A 22,954-nucleotide genomic window follows, 5' to 3' on the forward strand; every position below is an offset into this window, starting at 1 on the left:
TTAAGGAAGTGACTCTAGAAAGTGGATGCATTGGTGGTCATCTTCCAAGATTCTGTAGACTCAGGAACAGTTCCTACAGATTTGAGGGTACCTAAACGCCACTATTTAAAAGGGGAAGTAGAGAGAAAACAGGGAATCCTCGGCCAGTAAGCCTGATGTTGGTCGTGGGGAAATTCTACAATCAATTATCAAAGATTTTATAGCAGAGCACTTAGAAAACAGTGGCAGGATAGGATAGAGTCAACATGGATTTATGAAGGGCAAATCATGTTTGACAAAACAACTGGAATTCTTCGAGGATGTAACTAGAGTTGATAAGGGGGAGTGTGGATGTGGTTTATTTGGACTTTCAGAAGGCTTTTGACAAAGTCCCACATAAGAGATTAGCATGTAAAATTAAAGCGCATGGGATTAGGGGTAGTGGATAGAAAACGGTTGGCAGACAGGAAACAAAGAGTAGGAATTAACGGATCTTTTTCCAAATGGCAGGCACTGACTAGTGGGGTACTGAAGGGATCAGTGCTGGACCCCAGCTATTCACAATATATATATATATATTAATGATTTAGATGAGAGAACAAAACGTAATATCTCCAAATTTGCAGATGACACAATGTTGAGTGGGAGGTGAGCTGTGAGGAGGATGCAGAAATCCTTCAGTGTGATTTGGACAAGTTGAGTGAGCGGACCAATGAATGGTAGATGCAGTATTATTTGAATAAATGTGAGGTTATCCACTTTGGTTGCAAAAATGGGAAGGCAGACTATTATCTGAATGGCCATAAATTAGGAAAGGGGAATGTGCAACAAGACCTTGCATATCAGTCATTGAAGATAATAATAATAATCTTTATTGTCACAAGTAGGTTTACATTAACACTGCAATGAAGTTACTGTGAAAATCCCCACATTCCGGTGCCTGTTCGGGTGCACAGAGGGAGAATTCAGAATGTCCAATTCACCTAACAGCATGTCTTTCGGGATTTGTGGGAGGAAACCGGAGCACCAGGAGGAAACACATGCAGTCACAGGGAGAACGTGCAGACTCCACACAGACAGTGACCCATGCCGGGAATCGAACCTGGGACCCTGGCGCTGTGAAGCAAGTGTGAACCACTGTGTTACCATGCTGCCCCATGCAGGTAAGCATAACGGTGCAGCAGGTGGTAAAGAAGGCAAAGGTAAAGAAGGCAAATGGTATGTTGGACTTCCTGGCAAGAAGACAGGAGCAGAGATGTCTTACTGCAATTATGCAGGGATTTGGTGAGGCCACACCTGGAATATTGGGCTGGATCCTTCACCCCGCCCGCCATGGGTGGGCCGAGGACCATGTAAAGAATCATTTACATCGTGCGGGAATTTCCGGTCGCTGGGCGGGCACAGCCGGAGAATCCCACCCATTTTGTGCAGTTGTGGTCCCCTTATCTGAGGAAGGATGTTGTTGCTCTAGAGTGAGTGTAGCGAAGGTTTACCAGACTGATTTCTGGGATGGTAGGATGGACTTATGAGAAGAGATTGAGTCGGTTAGGATTGTATCCGCTGGAAATCAGAAGAATGAGGTGGGATCTCATTGAAAGCTATAAAATTCTAACAGGACTAGACAGGGTAGATGCAAGAAGGATGTTCCTGATGGTGTGGCTGGGGTCAGAATCAGGGGTCACAGTCTGAGGATACGGTTCAGACCATTTGGGACTGAGATGAGGAGAGATGTCTTCACCCAGAGAGTGGTGAGCCTGTGGAATTCTTTACCACAGGATGTAGTGGAGGCCAAATCATTGTATGTTTTCAAGATATAGCACTTGGGGCGAAGAGGATCAATGGATATGGGGGAAAGGTTGGATTAGGAATGGTCTCCTCCTGCTCCTATTTTCTATGTTTTTATTCTAATCCCATTTATCAGTACTTGGTTCATAGCCATGAATGCTATGGTATTTCAAGTGCTCATCCAAATGCTTGTTGTGAGAGTTCCTGTCTCTACCACCCTTTCAGGCAGTGATTCCCACCACCCTCTGGGGAAAAATATTTTTCCTGAAATCCTCTCAATCTTCTGCTCCCTACCTTAAATCAAGGCCCCTGGTTATTCATAGAATTTACAATGCAGAAGGAGGCCATTCGGCCCGTCGAACCTGCACCGGCCCTGGGAAAGAACAGCCTACCCAAGTCCACGCCCCCACCCTATCCCCGTAACCAGTAACACCACCTAATTTTTTGGACACTAAGGGGCAATTTAGCATGGCCAATCCACCTAACCTGCACGTCTTTGGACAATGGGAGGAAACACGGAGCACTCGGAGGAAACCCACGCAGACATGGGAAGTGCAAACTCCACACAGACAGTCCCAAGGCCAGAACTGAACCTATGACCCTGGAGCTGTGAAGCAACTGTGCTAACTACTGCGCTACCATACCCCTCTAATGGATCCTGACCTCTGCGGCGCAGGGCAATCTCACTGGCAGTGACTGCTCTCTTCCCGGTGAATCTGTGGTCTCCAGTGCCCGTTCCTCATGGGGCGGGGGGGGGGGCGCGAGGACTCATATCTCTGTACTCCACCCCCATCTTGGCCATTTCCCACATGTTATGGGCTATCTTCTCCTGCAGGGACAAAGAAAGGGCTTTGTGAGCTGTGTGCTTGATGGATGGGTGGGTGGGGGAAGTCTATTGTCGGTGGAATGTTGGGCACCGCAATTGGACATCAAGGGGTTCTGCTGGTGGGTGCCAGGGAGTGCCCCAGGCACAATTGCAAGAAGGGACCCTGGGTTCAGAGTCCAGAGAAGATATCCACATCGCAAGAAGGGACCCTGGGTTCTGAGTCCAGAGAAGATATCCACATCGAGTGATTGTAGCCAGCCTGTTTCCTTCCCCATGTGCGGTTAATACCTCGAGCTCAGCTGGGAGTCTGAGTCATATTTTGTGTGAGAGAACAGTGAATAAAATTGGGTTAAACTGTGAACCCATTTTTGTCCTTCGTTCGTCTCATAAGTGAAGGCACCTGGGTAAAACATTTTGCTAATAAATTGGACAAAGTGTCTGATAATTCACAAACAACATTTTCTGTCACGCTCCCACTTTCTATCCTTTTCAAAATTGTGGGGGTGACAGAACAAAGGTTTGAATTTGTGGATCAGCTCATAATCATAAGCCATTATTGCAGCTTGTCCAGAGGTCTTCAATATGGGTTATCATCATAAAAGGTAGTGAATTCTTGTCCAAGAGGTCTTCAACATGGGTTATTATCATAGATGGTAGTGAATTCTTACATTCTTCTAAGAGAATTACCTCTCTGCGCCTCTTAGGTAGTTTAAACTCCCAATGCATGTACCCACCTATTAAAATTGTTCTCCCTAATCCTTTCAAATTCAGCACAAGACTGTTCCGGCTGTCTCCTAAATTCTGAACCTTCCTCGCCTTTAAGCCTCAGGAACTAATTCAATGTACTCAGAATAGCCTTTTTTTTTTTAACCTCACCATAATCGTTAAGATTATTATTTGACAGAGAAGAATAAACTTCCTCTGCCTGCCCCATCAATTTACTTTGCATGGGTAATGTCCAGTTTTCTTTTGGTGTCTCCATTTTGGTTGCTGTTTTCTCAAATGCCCTTAAAAATGTTTCTACTTCCTTTACTTCAAATTTTGTATGAACATGAAACATATTGCCACTGCTTCCATTCTAGAATTAAGCTCCCCTCTGGCTCCTGGCAACTCCCTTTTAATTTGCAGCGTTCTCCAGAACTCTCTCTCTTTTGTTTTTTCCTCTCTCTCTAACGCCAACCCCCTCATTTCAATTTCCATTTGAAATGTTCTTTCCTTTTGCTGAATTACCATTTCTTTTTCATTCTCTCTCATGCTTGAACTGCAACCAAATTCTTTCCAGCTCAATTTTCCCACCAGAAAATATCTTTGATGCGACACAACTTGGACTACTTGCTCTTGGGCTCTCCTGTATTTCTAACAGATTCAAGCATTCAACCAATATATTTAGGGGCGGCACAGTGGTTAGCACTGTTTCTTCACAGCACCAGAGTCCCATGTTCGATTCCCGGCTTGGGTCACTGTCTGTACGGATTCTGCACGTTTCCTCCGCGTGCTCCGGTTTCCTCCCACAAGTCCCGAAAGGCGTGCTGTTAGGTGAATTGGACATTCTGAATTCTCCCTCAGTGTACCTGAACAGACGCCGTAGTGTGGCAACTGGGGATTTTCACAGTAATTTCATTGCAATGTTAATGTAATCCTACTTGTGACACTAATAAAGATTATTTAAAAAATACAGCGCACTCAAAGAGTATGGGTCCTGGTCTTTGTTTGCAGCCGGTAATGGTTTTCCTGTAGATTAATTCATTTCAGGTTTTCTGCAGTTCAAAAAATAAAGCACAGCCTTTCTTGAGAAAAGCCAGAGGAGAGTGAGCCCATTTCCCTGTGATTCCAGGACTCTGAAAATCATTCCACTGGGACAGGAGCCAATCACCACCTGCAACTGGGCAGAGTACAGCTGTTTGGACCAATTCATTGGCCCCCAGCTCATCAATCAAACCGAGTCCCACCCATCTCTCTCTCTGGTGCCAAAAGGATGAAACTCCCTGTTCAGACTAGCAAAGTGTTCTCTCCTGTAACCTCTGAATTCCTCACCCCTCTTTGCTGCTTGATTTAAAGATACATGTCCATTAGTTATCCGTGGATCAAAAATGATCACAAAATAAAAGGGGAAATAAGGGAATATCCAGGAAGGATCCTTCCAATAGACTGCAGCATGTGGGAATTGATAGACGCTCCATGCAGTCTGGATGGTCACAACTGCAGGTGCCACCGGCTTGACCAGCTTGAGAGATGGGTTTCGGAGCTTGAGCATTGGTTGGAGACATCGCGGTGCATCTGTAAGCTTGAGGAATTTGTGGATAACACGTTTCTAGACATGGTAACCCCACAGCTTAAGGAAGTACAGTCAGAGTGGGAATGGGTGACCATCAGAAGAAGGGGCAGGCAGGTAGTCAGGAAAGCCCCAGAGTGCTTTATTTAAAAAAAGGAATTAGATGGTAGTTAACCAGTTGTATTTGCTGCCTATTTCATTATAGTTCTTGTTATTAATAAAAAGTAATTGTGTTTAAACTTACAAACCTGGTGACTGTAATTATTGGGCAGTCAAGGGCCAAAGACTTTTGGGTATTTTTCTAAGAATTAATGGTTAATTCATTTGTGTTGCGACTCTGGGTTAAGTGGGGCTGGAATTGACCGCACACTAGCCCAGGGTGTCGTAACACTGTGCAAAACACAGGACTAAGCTCCCCAGTCAGACTTTTAGTTAAAAGAACTTAACTTACCTTAAAGTAAGTTACTTTTTCAAAAAGCTAAAGCTCTTATCTTTCCTTAATGTAGCTTTAAAGTGGAGAAAAACAACCTACCCACTACCTACCAATCAGCTCCCTCCCTTGTAGTCTCTACTCCTGCAGCTGAGCAAGACCACTCTCTGAAGATGAAAAAGTTAAAAAGCAAAAGGGCACCTTTTTCCCCGCTGCACAGAATTCCCACTTTGCTCCAAATTCCCAAATATACTCACTCACTCTGACTGTGTCTCACTCGGGATATGCGCTCGCCCAACGGCTCATGCACGAATCCCAGCAGTTTGGCACCCCCATGTGTCGCTCACACATGCTAACCACCTCATCCATTCATGTAGCTGCGTCTGCCTCATGGGTTGTCGTCATCTACACACATGCAGCTGTGTCACCGATGCACTTGTAGCTGTGACACACTTGTAGCTGTGACACCCACACGCCTGTAGGTATATCAACCACATGTGTGGCAGTCACCCACATACACGTAGCTGTTCGCTCTCTCAGAAAATGTGTGTGATTTGCAGATTAACAATTGGGTTCATTAAAAGTTCTGGTCAGCTAAGGATCCCCCCACACCAGCCTTGGCTCTCCAGCTCCATTTAATGTTGGGTTTTCATAGAATTTACAGTGCAGGAGGCTATTCGGCCCATTGAGTCTGCATCGGACCTTGGAAAGAGCACCCTACCCAAGCCCACACCGCAACCCTATTCCCATAATCCAGTAACACCTCCCAACCTTTTTGGACACGAAGGGCAATTTAGCATGGCCAATGCACCTAACTTGCACATCTTTGGACTGTGGGAGGAAACCGGGGCACCCGGAGGAAACCCACGCAGACACGGGGGAAACGTGCAGACTCCGCACAGACAGTGACCCAAGCCGGGAATCGAACCTAGGACCCTGGAGCTCTGATGCAACAATGTTAACCACCGTGCCCCCCCCCCCCCCACCATGGTTTTGTTCTAATTTGAATTTGGGCAGGACTGTCGGTATGGGGGGGGGGGGGGCACTCCTCACAGCCAAAACATTCCTGTCAGTGCCTCGATCTGTCCTGTCAGCTTTTATTCGGGGGGGCGGCGGCTCGATGAAGCAATTCCCCGGCAACCGTGAAAGCTCAGGAATTGCTCAGGTTGTGCTTCCAGCTCCCCTCGGGCGGGGCTCATGGCTGCCGACCCGCGAAGCCCCAGCTTCCCGAGGGGGAAGCAAAGGCACTTTACAGCAAACAAGTCAGCCTAAGGAGGGGCAGCGGCCTCAAGAGGAAAGAGTCTTCAAGTTGAAACCAGGAGAACCTGTTCCACCGGCTCCTCACCCAGCCCCTCCACACACACACACACACACACACCAACAGTCCCCGTCAGGTCACAGAGGCGACAGTCCCAGGAGGGAATGGGGAGCAAACTGGGAGAACCGGCTAACCGACCCAAATGTGAGAGGGAGCGCGGAGAGGTGTGAATTCGCCATCAGCTTTTCCGAATCCCTGACTGAATCGTTCTGACTCCCCCCACCACCCAGAGCGAAGGCGGCGAGAGGTACCTGTGAGTTCCACCGTGAGGGCAGGGAGGAGAGCCGCGGAGAAGGCGCACAGGTTCGAGGCCCGGAGGAGCTGGGGCCAAGTGAGGGCTATTTCCCCGCCGGGTGAACGGCGCCCTGGGAGCGTGGAGGACGGTTGAGGGAGGCGCGAGGTGGAGGGGGAAGCCAGCCTCCCGCCCGCCCGCTTGGCGGGAAGCTCGAGCTCCCCCGATGGTGCGAGCCCCACGCCGGCGCGAGGTCCGAGAGTCGCCATGACGCCCGAGAGCAACGGCTCCGAGGGCGAATGTGCCATCTGCTGGAACGCCTACGACAACGCCTTCCGCACGCCCAAGATCCTGGAGTGCAAGCACACCTTCTGCCTCGAGTGCCTGGCCCGCATGAGCCTGGCCTCGGAGATGGAGCCGGGGCCCGGCGTGTCCTGCCCCCTCTGCCGCCACCCGACGCCGCTGGGCGCCGGGCAGCTGGTGACGGGCCTGCGCACCAACGCCGATATCCTGGGGCGCCTGCGGCTGCAGCCGCTGCACGTCTACCTGGACCGCGGCCGCCTCTTCTACAAGGGGCCGGGCAAGGCGAGCTTCCTCCTGCGGCGGCCCACCGTCTACACGCTCAGCCTGGACGTGGAGCGGGAGGGCGCACCGCCCCTGCGCACCCAAGCCGCGCCGGCGCTGGAGGACCGACTGCCCCAGAACACCCTGTGGAAGTGCTGCCAGAGCCCGCCCTGCAGAACCGTCACCTACATCATGATCGCGACCTTCGGCATCACCATCATTCTCGTCATTTCGCTCTTCTGGACTAAGAAAATACTGTGGGACCTGGGCTGAAAAAGAAGCACCCTGCCCACATTGAGCACCTGTCAAGTCCACGGGACATCCTAGAGTCTTTTACAGCCCATGAAGTACTTTCTCTTCAAGTGTAGTCGCTGTTGTGATGTAGGAACCACAGCAGCCAATTTGCCCACAGCAGTGGCAGCAATGTGACAAATGAGCAGATAATCTGTTTTAATCATTTTGGTTAAGGGATAAATATTGGCCAGTATACAGGGGAAAACACCCCTCCCCGCCTTTCTCCTGATGACACTGTGCGATATATACCCGAGAGGGCAGATTGGGACTCACTTTAACTCTAAGTCAGCACCTCTGAAAGCTCAGCACTCCCTGAGTACCGCACTGGTGAGCCAGCCTAGGTTTTGTGTTAAGTCTCTGGAGTTCGAATTGAACCCGCGACCTTCTACCGCAGGTACTAATGCACTCCCAACTGAGATAAGGCTGAGACCCCTGAGGAACAGGAGCAGCGTCTGAAGGAGGAACTCTTCAGCGGTGCCTCATGGCAGGTGGACAATATCATCTTCTATTGGGAGCACCGGCCGTAGGAAATCTGGTCTAGTCCTCTGCTTGTTTTTAGAAACGCATCATAACCACTTCACGCAGACAGTCCTCGGGCCCAGTGCCACAGTAAAGCTGCTCAATGTCTTGCAGGCTCTTTGGGTTTCACATGTTCTTACTGTAGCATCATAAGGATGCAGGAAAATACTTTGCAAAATCATTAGTAAATTACTTTGTCCTTATGCAGTGAAAATGCTTCAGTTCCCCGCTGACCTCACTGTCCAAAATAGACACATGGAGTCACAATGGCATCTTGTCACTACAACAAACTGCCATGAGAGTGAGGAACAATGTATCTGTATCTGCTCAGTATATAACAAGATATCCCCCCCCCTCCAAGTGAGGGTCTGGTATACTAACTCACAGTCAGGTGAGAGTCTGATGCACTAACTCACAGTCGAGTCAGGGTCTGATATACTAACTCCCAGTCAAATGAGGGTCTGGTACACTAGCTCCTATCCAGATGAGGGTCTGGTACACTAGCTCCTATCCAGATGAGGGTCTGGTCCACTAGCTCTATCCAGGTGAGAGTCTGGTGCACTAACTCCCATTCAGGTGAGGGTTTGGTACAATAGCTCCCATTCAGGTGAGGGTTTGGTATACTAGCTCCCATTCAGGTAAGGGTTTGGTACACTAACTCCCATCCAGATGAGGGTCTGGTACACTAAATCCCAGTCAGATGAGGGTCTGGTACACTCTCCCATGCAGCTGAGGGTCTGGTACACTAACTCTCATCCAGTTGAGAGTCTGGCACACTAACCCCCAGTCATATGAGGGTCTGGTACACTCTCCCATCTAGGTGAGGGTGTGGCACACTAACCCCCAGTCAGATGAGGGTCTGGTACACTTGCTCCTATCCAGGTGAGAGTCTGGTACACTAGCTCCCATTAAGGTGAGGGTTTGGTACACTAGTTCCCATTCAGGCGCGTGTTTGGTACACTAGCTCCCATTCAGGTAAGGGTTTGGTAACTAACTCCCATCCAGGTGAGGGTCTGATCACTAAATCCCAGTCAGGTGAGGGTCCGGTACACTAAATCCCAGTCAGGCGAGGGTCTGGTACACTCACATGCAGCTGAGGGTCTGGTACACTAACTCATCCAGTTGAGAGTCTGGCACACTAACTCCCTGTCAGGTGAGGATGTTGTATATTAGCTGGCATCCAGGCGAAGGTCTGGTGCACTTAACTCCCAGTCAGGTGAGGGTCTGGTAAACTAGCTCCCATTCAGGTGGACAATACTTCCAAACTTTTCCAATGTTGAGCTGAAGTTATTCTTAACCAGAGTGCAGGGTGTGCGCACAGCACACCCCCTCTCAGTGCAACAGGTGACTGAACAGATGTTTTACAAAGTGAATACTGAGGAAAAGCATTTTAGACAAATAAGTTGCAGTTTAAGAGACTGAAGACCCTTACATTTTTTGTAGTGTGTGAGGTGGAAAAACAGACACTGAATAGGGAGCCCAAGTAGTTTCTGCTGGAAGACAGTCTTTCATCATTGAACTTCCGAACTTTAGCACATCCGTGGAGAATTATGTTGAGAAACACACATTTTCTCTTTAGCCTTTGGTTATCACCATCACTCTTTGGTTGCTAGAGAGATACTGCCACCAGCCTTTGGCTGCCAGGGAGATATATCAAGTCTTTACGCCAAGGTCTCCATGCCATATCTAAAAGATCAGCAACTCCAGCTTTAGGCACATTGGATTCACTGCCTTTTCGTCAGAGACCAGGATTGTTATTAATTCACAGAAAACGTCAACTTCATCTTGCAGATCATCATTAAAGAAAGGAAGACTTGTTTTGATAAAGTGCCTTCAATGGTCTACGGACATTCCAAGGTATTTTATGGCCAACAAAGTACTTTTGAAGTCTATGAAATGTCGCAGACTAATTTTCACACAGCAAGATACCAAAAACAGCAATGTGATAATGAGCAGCAAATTCATTTTGGTGATGTTGAGGGATATTGGACTGGATGTATCTGGGATATTGGGTAATATTAGGTGACAAAAACCCTTCCTTAGTTAACAGATGGTACCTAACTGGCATTTGTGTCGATAAAAATCCAACTAATGCCAAGGCTGCAATCGGTCAGTAGGATTGTGGTGTTTCAGGTACTGGATGAATCAGGACCAGTCATATCCTTAATGAAAGATATTAGAGAGCCTCAGGAATGGTCATGTACGCATGACTGCTTGGGACTTAGTCTAATATTTACAGGTTTATAGCTGAAACAAATTATAATTGTGGGAGCCAAAATAAGCTTTTCACTATACATAATATATAGACAAATATGTACATGTCTACATATTATATATGTGTGTGTGTAATGCCAGAAAATTCCATTTGCTTCACGAATGTCCTCTAGGGGAAGAAATCTGCTTTGCTCACCTTATCGGGCCTGTGACTCCAGACCCACAGTATGAAATGAAAATCACTTATTGTCACAAGTAGGCTTCAAATGAAGTTACTGTGAAAAGCCCCTAGTCGCCACATTCTGGCGCCAGTTCGGGGAGACTGGTATGGGAATTGAACCGTGCTGCTGGCCTGTCTTGGTCTGCTTTAAAAGCCAGCGATTTAGCCCTGTGCTAAACCAGCCCCTTTACTAAACCAGTCCGTTTACATTACTAAACCAGTAATGTGGTTGATTCTTAACTGCCCTCTGAATTGGCCTAACAAGCCACTCAGTTCGAGGGCAATTAGGGATGGGCAACAAATACTGGCCCAGCTGGCGAAGACAGCATCCCATGAAAGGAATTTTTTGGGGTCAGACCTACTTGTAATTTATTTTTTTATCCATTCTTGAAATGTTAACATCACTGGCTAGGCCATCATTTATTGCATAGAAGGTAGTGGTGGTGAGCTGCCTTCTTGAACCGCTGCAGTCCATTATGGAGCTGCATTTAGGTTCGGGAACAGAACCGTTGGAACTATATTTATCCTGGGATGGTGTACAGCACAAATTCATCAGAATGATACCTGCTTTAATGGATTAAACTAAGGGACAGATTGCATAGACTTGGTTATTGAGGGGGAATGTAATCAAGGTGTTTAAAATGATTAAACAATTTGATTTGGGAGACACAGAGAAACAGTTACCATAGACGGGGAGTCAAGACTGAGGGGGCATAATCATAAAATTAGAGTTAGGCCACTTAAGAGTGAAGCCAGGAAGCACTTTTCTACACAAAGGTTAGTAAAAATCTGGAAATCTTTTCCCCAAAGGGTGGGACAATTCAAACTTTCAGGATTGAGGTGGATATATTTTTGTTAAGCAAAAATATCAAAGGATATGCAGCAACTGCAGAATGGGGTTGAGATAGAGATAACTCATCATGTACTAAATTTTGAAAAAGATTTGCGAGGCTGAATGGCCTACTCCCATTCCTATTTCTTTATCATTTGGAGCTGACACCTGGAAGGACCCTGTTTGGATGCATGTGTTAAAAATATCCTCATCATCACAACCTACAGAGCACCCCCCCCGGCCCCCACCCCCCCATGGTGTCCAAAGAACCAAATTTCTTCTTCTAGGCTGCCTCATAAGAAAGGATCCAGTTGGTGTTTGAATCACTCAGTGGGCTCATAAATATAGAATCCAGTGCAGAAGGAGGCCACTCGGCACAGCAAGTCTGCACCGACCCTCTGAAAGAGCACCCTATCTAGGCCGACTCCCCAACCCTATCCCCGCAATCCCACTTAACCTGCATGTCTTTGGACACTAAGGGGCAATTTTGCATAGCCAATCCACCTAATCTGCACATCTTTGGACTGTGGGAGGAGGAAACCGGAGTACCCAGACACAGATGAGGCGCAAACTCCACACAGTCAACCAAGGCCGTAATTGAACCCGGATCCCTAGCGTTGTGAGGCAGCAGTGCTAATCACTGTGCCGCCCACGCTCATGACTGACTTTGACACACAACAAAGGAACTGGTGGTCCTTTCAATTGGAGTTCGCCTGTCACTTAAGTTGTTGAACTCCAGATGATAACAGGTGAGTCCCATCATTTATTTTAGTGACGGAAGACTCAGCTGTGGGAAGGAGAAATTGGCAGTGACCATGGACTATTGCACAAACCCAGTCGACAACATACAACTTGTGTATTTAGCAAATTCACGCCTCATAAACACTGTCAGGGACAACAGGGTAACCTCTGAGAGTGGTTTAGAAGATTAAACATCAGTTTGAAGTAGAAGAATGGGTGAGATATATTAAAATCAATTTATCTTGCAAATTGAAATGTGCAAAATCGGAGAGGCCTGTATTCACACAATGGTATTTGCAGGGGTTGGCATATAGAAAGGGAGAGGAGAATTCAATGTTAGAGGAACAGACGCAGGACTTTATGAAAGACATGGAACATACTCCAGCACACAAAACATACCCAGAGACACGGATTATATCCAGACACACAAATAACACACAGACATGATACATACCCCAACATACGGGGAACAAACCCGGACACAGATAGAACATATCCAGAGACATATGGAATGTACACAAGGAATATTACCCATTACCTGCTGAAAGGGGATTAGGGACTGCTCCCAAGACAGTTCCTGCTTGTAAAGGCTGCTTGATGAAGGCCTCTCTATTTTTTCTAATTATTTCTTACACTGCACATTTGTGCAGGTATAAGGACTGTGATATCATCCCCTCTGTTTTAAACCTCTGTAAAAGTCAATGATACGTTAATTAAAAATATTGTAAATGACTCATATTGGTGTTGGTAGATGAACAAAATGAAATATACATAATCATTGGTTTGAAATTTGACACAAAGTAAAACATTTTTCTCTGGGACCAATGCGTCAAAGCCAGCCCACTAAGGTTTCACATAAAATGGTAAGTTTGAGACAGATCCCCAAGTATGGAGAGGCAGTACAAGTTAAACGGTTCTATTTCGAGAGGAGCAGAGGCACCCAAGTGTGCACATTTTCACATATTTGAAGGTGATAGAGCAGGTCGATAAGGCTGTTAGGAAAGTATATTGGATTCATAGCTTTGTAAATAAGGGTGTTGCATACAAAAACAAGGAAGTCATGCTAAACCTTTACTGGCTGGGCCTCAGCTGGAGTATTGTGTACAATTCTGGGCAGGACATTTCAAAAAGAATGTCATGGCCTTGATAAGGACTCAGAGACGGTGGCTTTGTGGAAAGATTGGAGAAGCAGGAACTGTTCTTGGAGAAGAAGTTCAAGGGGAAACTTAATGGAGATATTCAAAACTATAAGGGGTTTAATAGAGCAGGTACGGAAACACTTTCCTCTGGCAAGTTAATCAGTAAGCATAGGTCATAGATTTTTTTTTAATTGGCAGACAAGCAAGAGGGGAAATTAGAAATGTCTTAAAAGGATTGTTAAGATCCTAGTAAATTCAAAAGGAAATTGGACAGGTACTTGAAGACGGCTAATTTTCAGGCTTATGGGGGGAGGGGGCGGGGCGTGGAAAGGCCTGTGGAACTAAATCAATAATACTTTCTGAGGCAGCACAGGCACATTGGGCTGAGAGGCCTCCTTCAGAGCTGCAAGTTTATCTGACAGTCATTGAAGGTCAAGGTTAATCAAATGTTTTAATTAATTCTTGGGATTTTAGATAGCACTCGCAATGTTGGAACTTATTGTCTAGCCCTAGTTGCCCTTGAAATAGCAATAGTGGGCCTTCTTCCTAAACAGCACTGTGGGTGTACCAGCACCACATGCACAGGCATCTCACCACCACCACCTCTAGGGCAATAGGTGTTTGATGGCTGGCGCAGAACACGACATGCTGTAAAACTCTATGACTAATAAATGCTGGCTTAGCCAGTGACGCCCACATCCCATAAATGAATAAAGAACAAACAGCTTTAAAGTGGTGAAGGTACTGCCACAGTGCTGTTAGGGAGGGAGTTCTAGGATTTTGACTCAACAACGATGAAGATACAGTGATATAGTTCCAAGTCAAGATGGTGTGAGCCTTGGCGGGGAACTTGCTGGTGCTGGTATTCCCATGCACCTGGTGCCCTTGTCCTTTTAAATAGTAACGGTCACAGGTTAGGAAGGCGCTTGTGCAGCCACAGTAAACGTAAAAGGTAAAGTCGCCATAGTCCCAGATGAAAGCTTTCCCCTTTGACGGCCCGCTGGTGGTGATTTAACCTGAGGATCACGACACCTCAGGCAGGGGCCAAGGTTGAGACGGTGGGCCTTCATGAATAGCCATGAATACTGGCTATTTATAAAGCCTGGAAACTTGGCCAACATTATTAATCTAAGAGTCTTGACAGTGACTGCAGGTGAGTTAGGCATTCAATTCTGTCCTTGGTGCCCGACACACTTTCCAACATGTGTCATAGCAATCAGTGGGAGCTGCTCGCCAGAGTTCCCTTCCCAATACCAGCAGAGTGAGGGATCAAACTTGGAATTTAATGGCTCTATATAGCTGAGCTGTAGGGTGAAATTTAATTCAGGGGTTTAGATGCATAAAGTCTCTCCCTCCCCCCCCCCAATTCACATCCTTGGCAATAGCAAATTCGCTTATCTGAACAAAAAATGAATATTTACAAAAATACAATATAGGTTTCCATGACATCCTTCCTGGACTAGAAGATGTGCATTGGGCATGCACCGTCGGCAATGTTGCTTACTGAAAGTGTTTGCACGTGGGTGTTCATTGCTGTTATGATTTCATTTGTGTCTACAGTACAGTACCTGGGCAATCTTTAAGGGACCATTATTAAAATGGAGAGAATCTGAACCAAGTAGTAAACGACAATGAGTTACAATATTAGATAGACTCAGAGACAATTGGGGGTGGGTAATAAATGTTGGCCAAGCCAGAGAAGCTGTTTGTTCTGTTTTCCAAGAATGTAACCCCCACAAACGATGAAACTTCACTGTCCACACAATAATGGATACGCAACCCAGAGATATAGACTGGAATCAATGACTGGATGTTTTAAAGTTACACATTATATATAAAATTATCTAAAATTACACTGGCTTCTTGTTTACAAACCCTTACTTAATCTTGTCTCACTTAACTATAATAATCTTTGTCACAGGTAGGCTTACATTAACACTGCAATGAAGTTACTGTGAAACGCCCCTAGTCGCCACATTCCAGCGCCTGTTCGGGTATACAGAGGGAGAATTCAGAATGTCCAAATTACCTAACAGCATGTCTTTTGGGACTTGTGGGAGGAAACTGGAGCACCCGGAGGAAACCCATCCAGACTCCGCACAGACTGGGTCCCAGGCGCTGTGAAGCAACAGTGCTAACCACCGTGCTCGAGAACGTTAATTAACATGTCCCATCAGTGGCATCAATGTAGCCTTAGCCTGCACAGGAACTCCTAAACTCCAACAGTTCTCCTTTACTTCCCAAATGATAGCTTTTGTCCTCACTCTTGCTTCAAGTGATATATAAAATCTAAGTATAACGGTCAGAATGTACCACTTTAAAATGAGGATTGAACTGCACTATGGCCCGATTGTCTCTAAGTTACTGACTTTGATTTACCGAAGACTTGGCCGTAGCTCACATATGCAGTGCCACTTTGCAGATTACCTGCAAATCTGTTTATATGGAGTTTATATTTAGACTGTGACTAGTAAACCACACCAAACCGAACAGCAAGTTTAACAAAATACACGTGTCTCTTAAAATCAGGCACAGGACAAGAGTTTTAAGAAATAGCAATTATAACAACTTAATATTTGTTAAAAGTACCCAGGAGTTGAGAGGAATCTAATTTAGGGGATTGGGTAGTTTTTAATATAGAATAAGGAATATCAGAGACTGAATTATGCACTGCAATTTAATCCAGGGGTTCAAGTGGTTTGCAGCAACAACTTGTATCTATAATAATGCCTTAAACAACACATCTCACTTCGGAAATGGGAAGAGAAGGGGATGTATTTATATAATGCCTTAAATAACACATTTCACTTCGGAAATGGGAAGAGAAGGGGATGTATTTATATAATGCCTTAAATAACACATTTCACTTCGGAAATGGGAAGAGAAGGGGATGTATTTACATAATGCCTTAAATAACACATTTCACTTCGGAAATCGGAGGAGAAGGGGATGTATTTATATAATGCCTTAAATAACACATTTCACTTCAGAAATGGGAAGAGAAGGGGATTAAGACGCTAAAAGATTTGTTTCTTCGGGGTTGGTTTGCAGGATTGAGGGAGCTGGAAGCGAAGTATGGGCTAGAGCAGGGAGAAGGGTTTAGGTACATGCAGGTTTGGGATTTTGCCAGGAAGGAGATACAGAGCTTCCCAGAGGAACCGGCCTCCACATTGCTGGAGGTGGTGTTGACGACAAGGGGATTGGAGAAGGGGGCAGTGTCAGCGGTGTACGGAGCTATTCTGGAAGAGGATAAGGCACCACTGGAAGGGATCAAAGCAAAGTGGGAGGAAGAGCTGGGAGAGGTTATAGAGGAGGGGGTCTGGTGTGAGGTGCTCCGGAGAGTGAATGCCTCCACCTCATGTGCGAGGTTGGGGCTGATACAGCTGAAGGTGGTATATAGAGCGCACCTCACGAGGACGAGGATGACCCAATTTTTGAAGGAGTAGAGGATGTGTGTGAGCGTTGCGGGGGGGGGGGGGGGGGGGGGTGCTGCGAATCACGTTCGTATGTTTTGGTCCTGTCCAAAGCTAGGGGAGTACTGGAAGGTGTTGTTTCGGGTAATTTCCAAGGTGGTGCGTGTGAAACTGGACCCGGGTCCCCAGGAGGCCATATTCGGGGTGTCGGACCAGCCAGGGCTGGAAACGGGAGCGGAGGCAGATATCATAGCCTTCGCCTCGTTGATCGCCCGAAGGCGGACCCTGGCGTGGAGGGGGAACCTGTTGGAATACTTGACCCTTGAGAAGGTTAAGTTCAAACTGAGGGGAAGCTCGGAGGGGTTCTACAAGTCATGGGCACTATTTATTATGCACTTTCAAGAACTGGATAACATCGAACATTAGTTGGGGGGGGGGGCTGTGTACATTAAGGGTGACTATGGGTAATCCCTGATTCCTTTTTGTCATTTATGTAAACATGTGGGCTGAGGTTTGGGGGTTGGTGGGCGGATGGGATTGTTTATTATAGGGATTGACATATCTTGCTGATTATTGTTTATTGTTGATGGGTGTAAATGTGGGAGAAAATGTGAAAAAGGAGAATAAAAATATTTTAAAAAAAAATAACACATTTCACATGAATTTGACAAACCAAACTCTGAGCCACATAAAGATATGATATACAAAGTGTCATGTGAGAGTACCTTTAAGAAATGGGTGTTTATAAATGGGTGTGTATATCAATCTGTATTGAGAGTACCTTTAAGAAATGGGTGTTTATTACTGCAGTGATGTCAGAGAGTGGGTGGAGCTGGGCTGTCTGTCAGCTTTTTACTTTTGTTTTAGGCTGTTTGCTGCAGGGTGTGTTTTAGTTTCGTTTTCAGTGTTGGTAGCCAGACCAAGCAGGTGTACTGCTGTTCTCTCTGCCATCAAAAGACTATGTCTTGATCATTTGGGTGAATTCAGAATTAGAAATGTTTTCAGTAGTGACTTTAACCTGATGTGCTTCTATTAAAGGTTTTGTTTTTAAGTCGTATGGATGTTAAAAGGAAAGCATAAAGGATTACTTAGTGTTGTATTCTTTGGGGGTTGTATTTGATTTGCTGGTTGCTATGTTGTTCACTATATGTTTTAAAAAGGTTAACTTGAGTTCATAGAAGAAACATTGTTTTGCTTTTAAAAATTACTTTTCCATTTCTGCAGTACCACACCTGTAGAGTGGGCCGTGTGCTCCCCATACCACAATCTATTAAAAGTTGTGGGTCAGGTGAACTCCATGATACACTTTGGGGTTCTCTAAATCCTGGTCCATAACAAATTGGGGGCTCGAGGGGGATAAAAGTCTATCTATTGGATTGGCTTAGTGAACTTAAAGATAGTGAGGGGTGAGCACATTGTGGGTGCTTTTCAGGTGTGGTATTTTAGTTTAAGTAGGGAGTGTGTTGTGGACAATGGCTCTTTCAGAGGCTCTGAAGGTTTTGGGGTGGAGACTGTCACACGCAGTACCTTACAGTCTGAGACTAAAAGCAGACTGTTAGATTTGGCAAAAACATTGCAGTTAACATTACCTGACAATATGCAAAAAGATGAGGCAATTATGGCGGTGGCTAAGCATTAAAAGTTGCCTGAGATACAGTTTGACTCATTGGAAATGGCAAAAATTCAATTGCAAATTAAACAAATGGAACATGAGAAAGAATTAAAGCAGCTTGACTACGAAAGAGATAGAGAGGAAAAGGAAAGAGAAAGGGAGATACAGATCAGGGAAAAAGATAAAGAGAGAGTTTGAACTTCAGAAAATGGCCATGAAACATGACAGTCAGTTAAAATTGGCAGGCATAAAGGGAAACGTACAGTTGGATGATAGTGATGAGGATAGTGAGAAAGAGCGTCATAGTGGAAGGCTTGGTGGGGATTTATTTAAATATGTCCAAGCATTGGCAAGGTTTGACGAGAAGGAAGTGGAAGTCTTTTTCATTTCATTTGAGACGGTAGCTAAACAAATGAAATGGCCACAGGACATGTGGGTATTACTGATTCAAACAAAGCTGATAGGTAGGGCTAGTGAAGAGTTTGCATCACTACCGGAGGATGTATCCGAGACGTATGAGGTGAAAAAATCCATCTTAGGTGCATATGAACCAGTGCCTGGAGCCTACAGACAAAGGTTTAGAAATTTAAGGAAAGAATTTGGTCAAACATGCATGGAGTTTGAAAGGATCAAACAGAGTAATTTTGATAGGAGGATAAGGGCTTTGAAAATAGGCCAAACGTATGAAGCTCTCAGAGAAAATATTCTTTTGGAGGAGTTTAAAAATTCAATTCCTGATGTAGTGAGAACTCATATGGAAGAGCAGAGGGTTAAAACTGTGAGATTAGCAGAAGAAATGGCAGATATTATGAATTAGTTCATAAATCAAAGCTTGGTTTCCGACATCAGTTTCAGCCTGTGAGGGATAGAAACTGGGGACATGAGAAATACTCAAGTGGTAAAGGTGACCTGATGGGAGATAACAAGGAGAGTGTATCTCAGATTAAAAAAGAAATCCAGGAGGGTGGAAAAGAAATGAAAATTTCAGATGTTTTCACTGTAATAAACTAGGCCATGTAAAGTCAGTGTTGGTGGTTGAAGAAAAGCACTGGGAAGGCTGATGTGGTAAAACAGGATAAGACAGTGGGGTTTGTTAAAGTGGTAAAGGAAAGCCCAAGTGAAGCGAAGGAGGTGCAAAAGGTTGTACAGCCTGATCAAGAGGTGATTGATAAGAAGGTGCCAGATCTCTTTGAAGAATTTACTTGTGTGGGTAAAGTTTACTATGTGTATCAGGAGGAGCCGGTATAGATGTCTCAATTTTAAGAGATACGGGAGCTAGTCAATCGTTAATGGTAAGAGATGAGGAGCTATGTAGTTTGGGAAGAATGTTGCCAGAAAAGGTGATGATCTGTGGAATTCAGGGTGAGAGGAGTAGTGTTCAATCATATACGGTAAGGTTGGAAAGTCCAGTGAAGAGTGGTGAAGTGGTAGTAGGAGTAATAGAGAAACTATCTTGTCCAGGATACAGTTTATCTTGGGTAATGATATAGCTGGATCGCAGGTGGGAATGATGCCTACTGTGGTTGATAAGCCAGTGGAAAATCAAACAACTGAAGTGTTGAAGATGAATATCCTGGGATTTTTCCGGATTGTGTCGTAACAAGGTCGCAAAGTCACAGGTTAAGACAGGAGGAGAAATCAGAGAGTGAAGATGAAGTTGAAGTGCAATTATCAGAAACAATTTTTGATCAGATGGTTGAAAAAGAACAGGTGGAGGATGAGGTGGATTTTTTAGTTCAGGAAAATTGGCGGAGTTACAACAAAAAGATGTCGAAATAAAACGGGTGTATCAGACAGCATACACGACACTGAAGGATTTGTTTCTTAGGGGTCGGTTTGCAGGATTGAAGGAGCTGGAAGCGAAATATGGGCTGGAGCAGGGAGAAATGTTTAGATACATGCAGGTTCGAGATTTTGCTAGAAAGGAGATACAGAACTTCCTGGAGGAGCCGGCCTCCACATTGCTGGAGGAGGTGCTGACGACAGGGGCACTGGAGAAGGAGGTAGTGTCAGTGGTCTACGGAGCTATTTTGGAGAAGGCACTGCTGGAAGGGATCAAAGCAAAGTGGGAGGCAGAGTTGGGAGAGGATATGGAGGAGGGCTTCTGGTGTGAGGTGCTCCGGAGAGTGAATGCCTCCACCTCGTGCGCGACATTGGGGCTGATACAGCTGAAGGTGGTATACAGAGCACACCTCACGAGGGCGAGGATGAGCCAATTCTATGAAGGAGTAGAAGATGTGTGTGAACATTGCGGAGCGGGGGGGGGGGGGGGGGGGGCTAACCACGTTCATATGTTTTGGTCCTGTCCAAAGCTAGAGGATTACTGGAAGGAGGTTTTTAGGATAATTTCTAAAGTGGTGCACGTGAAACTGGACCCGGGCCCCTCGGAGGCCATATTCGGGGTGTCAGGGTTGGAAACGGGTGCGGAGGCAGGTGTTGTAGCTTTTGCCTCGTTGATCGCCCGAAGGCGGATCCTGGTGGGTTGAAGGGCATCCTCTCCACCCAGTGCCCTGGGGATCTGTTGGAATTCTTGACTCTTGAGAAGGTTAAGTTTGAACTGAGGGGAAGGATGGAGGGGTTCTACAATTCATGGGCATTATTCATTATGCACTTTCAAGAACTGGATAACATTGAACATTAGTTGGGGAGTGGGTGGGAGGGTTGGGGGGGGGATGGGTGTTAATAGTGGCCATGGGTGATTCCTGATTCCTTTTTGTCAGTTGTTTATGTGAACATGTGGGTGAATGTTTTGGGTTTGGTGGGAGGATGGGTCGTTGTTATCGATATGCAGGCGGTTGAAAAGTGGGCAGAAGTTCATCAAGTAGTATTGCCGGTAGGGTATAGAAAGGAGGTGTTGCGGGTTGCACATAAGGTACCAGTGAGATGTCATTTGGGAATAAGGAAAACTCAAGGTAAAATCCAGAAACATTTTTATTGGCTTGGACTACATAAAGATGTAGTTAAATTTTGTTGATCATGTCACACATGTCAAGTGATAGGGAAACCTCAAGCAGTGATAAAACCAGTACCCTTAATACCCATTCCAGCATTTGAGGAACCTTTTACAAGGGTCCTAATTGATTGCATAGGACCGCTTCCTAAAACAAAAAGTGGGAATCAATATCTTTTGACTATAATGGATGTGTCTACTAGGTTTCCAGAGGCTATTCCAGTACGTAATATTACAGCTAAAAAGATTGTGGAGGAGTTCCTTAAATTCTTTACTAGATATATTCTTTACTAGATATGGACTACCCACAGAAATACAATCGGATCAAGGATCAAATTTTACCTGAAGGTTATTCAAAGAAGTTATGGATAGCTTCGGAATAAAACAATTTAAATCAACTGCGTACCATTCAGAATCACAGGGAGCGTTAGAAAGGTGGCATCAGACATTAAAGACAATGTTGAGGGCTTATTGTCAAGATTATCCAGAGGATTGGGATAAAGGAATTCCATTGGTACTGTTTGCAATCAGGGATGCACCTAATGAGTCAACCAAATTCAGTCCTTTTGAACTAATTTTGGTCATGAGGTAAGAGGAACACTTAAATTGATTCAGGAAAAATTGGTGTGTAAGAAATTGGAAATAACATTATTGGATTACGTGTCAAATTTTAGGGAACGATTAAATAGAGACAACATTTGAAAGTTGCACAAAATGTGATGAAACAGGTCGTGGACAAGAAATCCAAGTTCGTAGTTTTGCCAGTGGAGATAAAGTTTTATTGTTGTTACCAATGGAAGGTGAGCCTTTAAAAGCTAGGTTTTGTGGACCTTATCAGACTGAAAGGAATTAAGTGAGGTGAATTATGTGGTAAAAACACCAGATAGAAGGAAGACTCACCAAGAGTGTCATGTGAATATGCTTAAAAGGTACTTTGAAAGGGAAGGCGAGAAAAAGGAGGTTTAATGATTCTAACTCAAAGTGACTAACTCAAATCCAGATGACTGTGAATTTGACATACCTCAAATTAAATTGGAAAACGAGGATGTTCCAAAAATTGGGATAAATTGTTGAGTTAACTTCCAAGGAAAAACGGACTGACCTGAAAGAGTTATTGATATCACGGCTTGGCCAAAGAGGTGAGTGTTAAGGAATGTCTAAAAGAGTAGAGAGGGGAAGAGAAGCAAAAATGTTGTGGAACTGAATTGGTGGCACAACCAACAATGGAGGAGCAATTAAAATTGAGAGCGCTCCAGACTTAGATGAGCACAGATATCCCAGAGGGTTGTTGTGATTAAAGAGATAAGGATGAGAATTTCAAAATGAAGGCATTGCTCAACCAGGAACCAATGTCGGTCAGAAATCAGAGGGATGATGGGTGATCAGGACTAGATGTTAGGTGATGGGACCAGAGTTTTGGATGACCTCAAGTTACAGAGGTGAGATAAGTGGTTAAATCTAGAGGTGAGAAAGATATGAGTGAGGGCAGTCAGACTGACAGGTGGAAAAAGGCAAACTTAGTGATGGTGCAGAAACTCTTCTTACAGCCAAATATGACAAGCTTTGCAAGCAATCTAGTTCGGCTTCAGTTATCAATGAGAGGGATTGAGTCGG

General features: G+C 45.2%; 1 protein-coding gene across 1 annotated transcript; it reads left to right on the forward strand.

Moving 5' to 3' along the window:
- The first annotated feature begins 6,712 nt into the window (after positions 1-6,712).
- On the forward strand, positions 6,713-12,962 carry LOC140399067 (E3 ubiquitin-protein ligase RNF183-like). Its single transcript, XM_072488169.1, has one exon. It carries the CDS (start codon positions 7,110-7,112, stop codon positions 7,677-7,679), a length of 570 nt encoding a protein of 189 aa, XP_072344270.1. The 5' UTR covers positions 6,713-7,109; the 3' UTR covers positions 7,680-12,962.
- Positions 12,963-22,954: the final 9,992 nt, after the last annotated feature.

Source organism: Scyliorhinus torazame, chromosome 22 (genome assembly GCF_047496885.1).
Source record: "Scyliorhinus torazame isolate Kashiwa2021f chromosome 22, sScyTor2.1, whole genome shotgun sequence".
NCBI lineage: Eukaryota > Metazoa > Chordata > Chondrichthyes > Carcharhiniformes > Scyliorhinidae > Scyliorhinus > Scyliorhinus torazame.

Bases quoted from the DNA above. Each gene is read 5' to 3' on its own strand.
- LOC140399067 (XM_072488169.1), top strand. From the start codon at position 7,110: ATGACGCCCGAGAGCAACGGCTCCGAGGGCGAATGTGCCATCTGCTGG.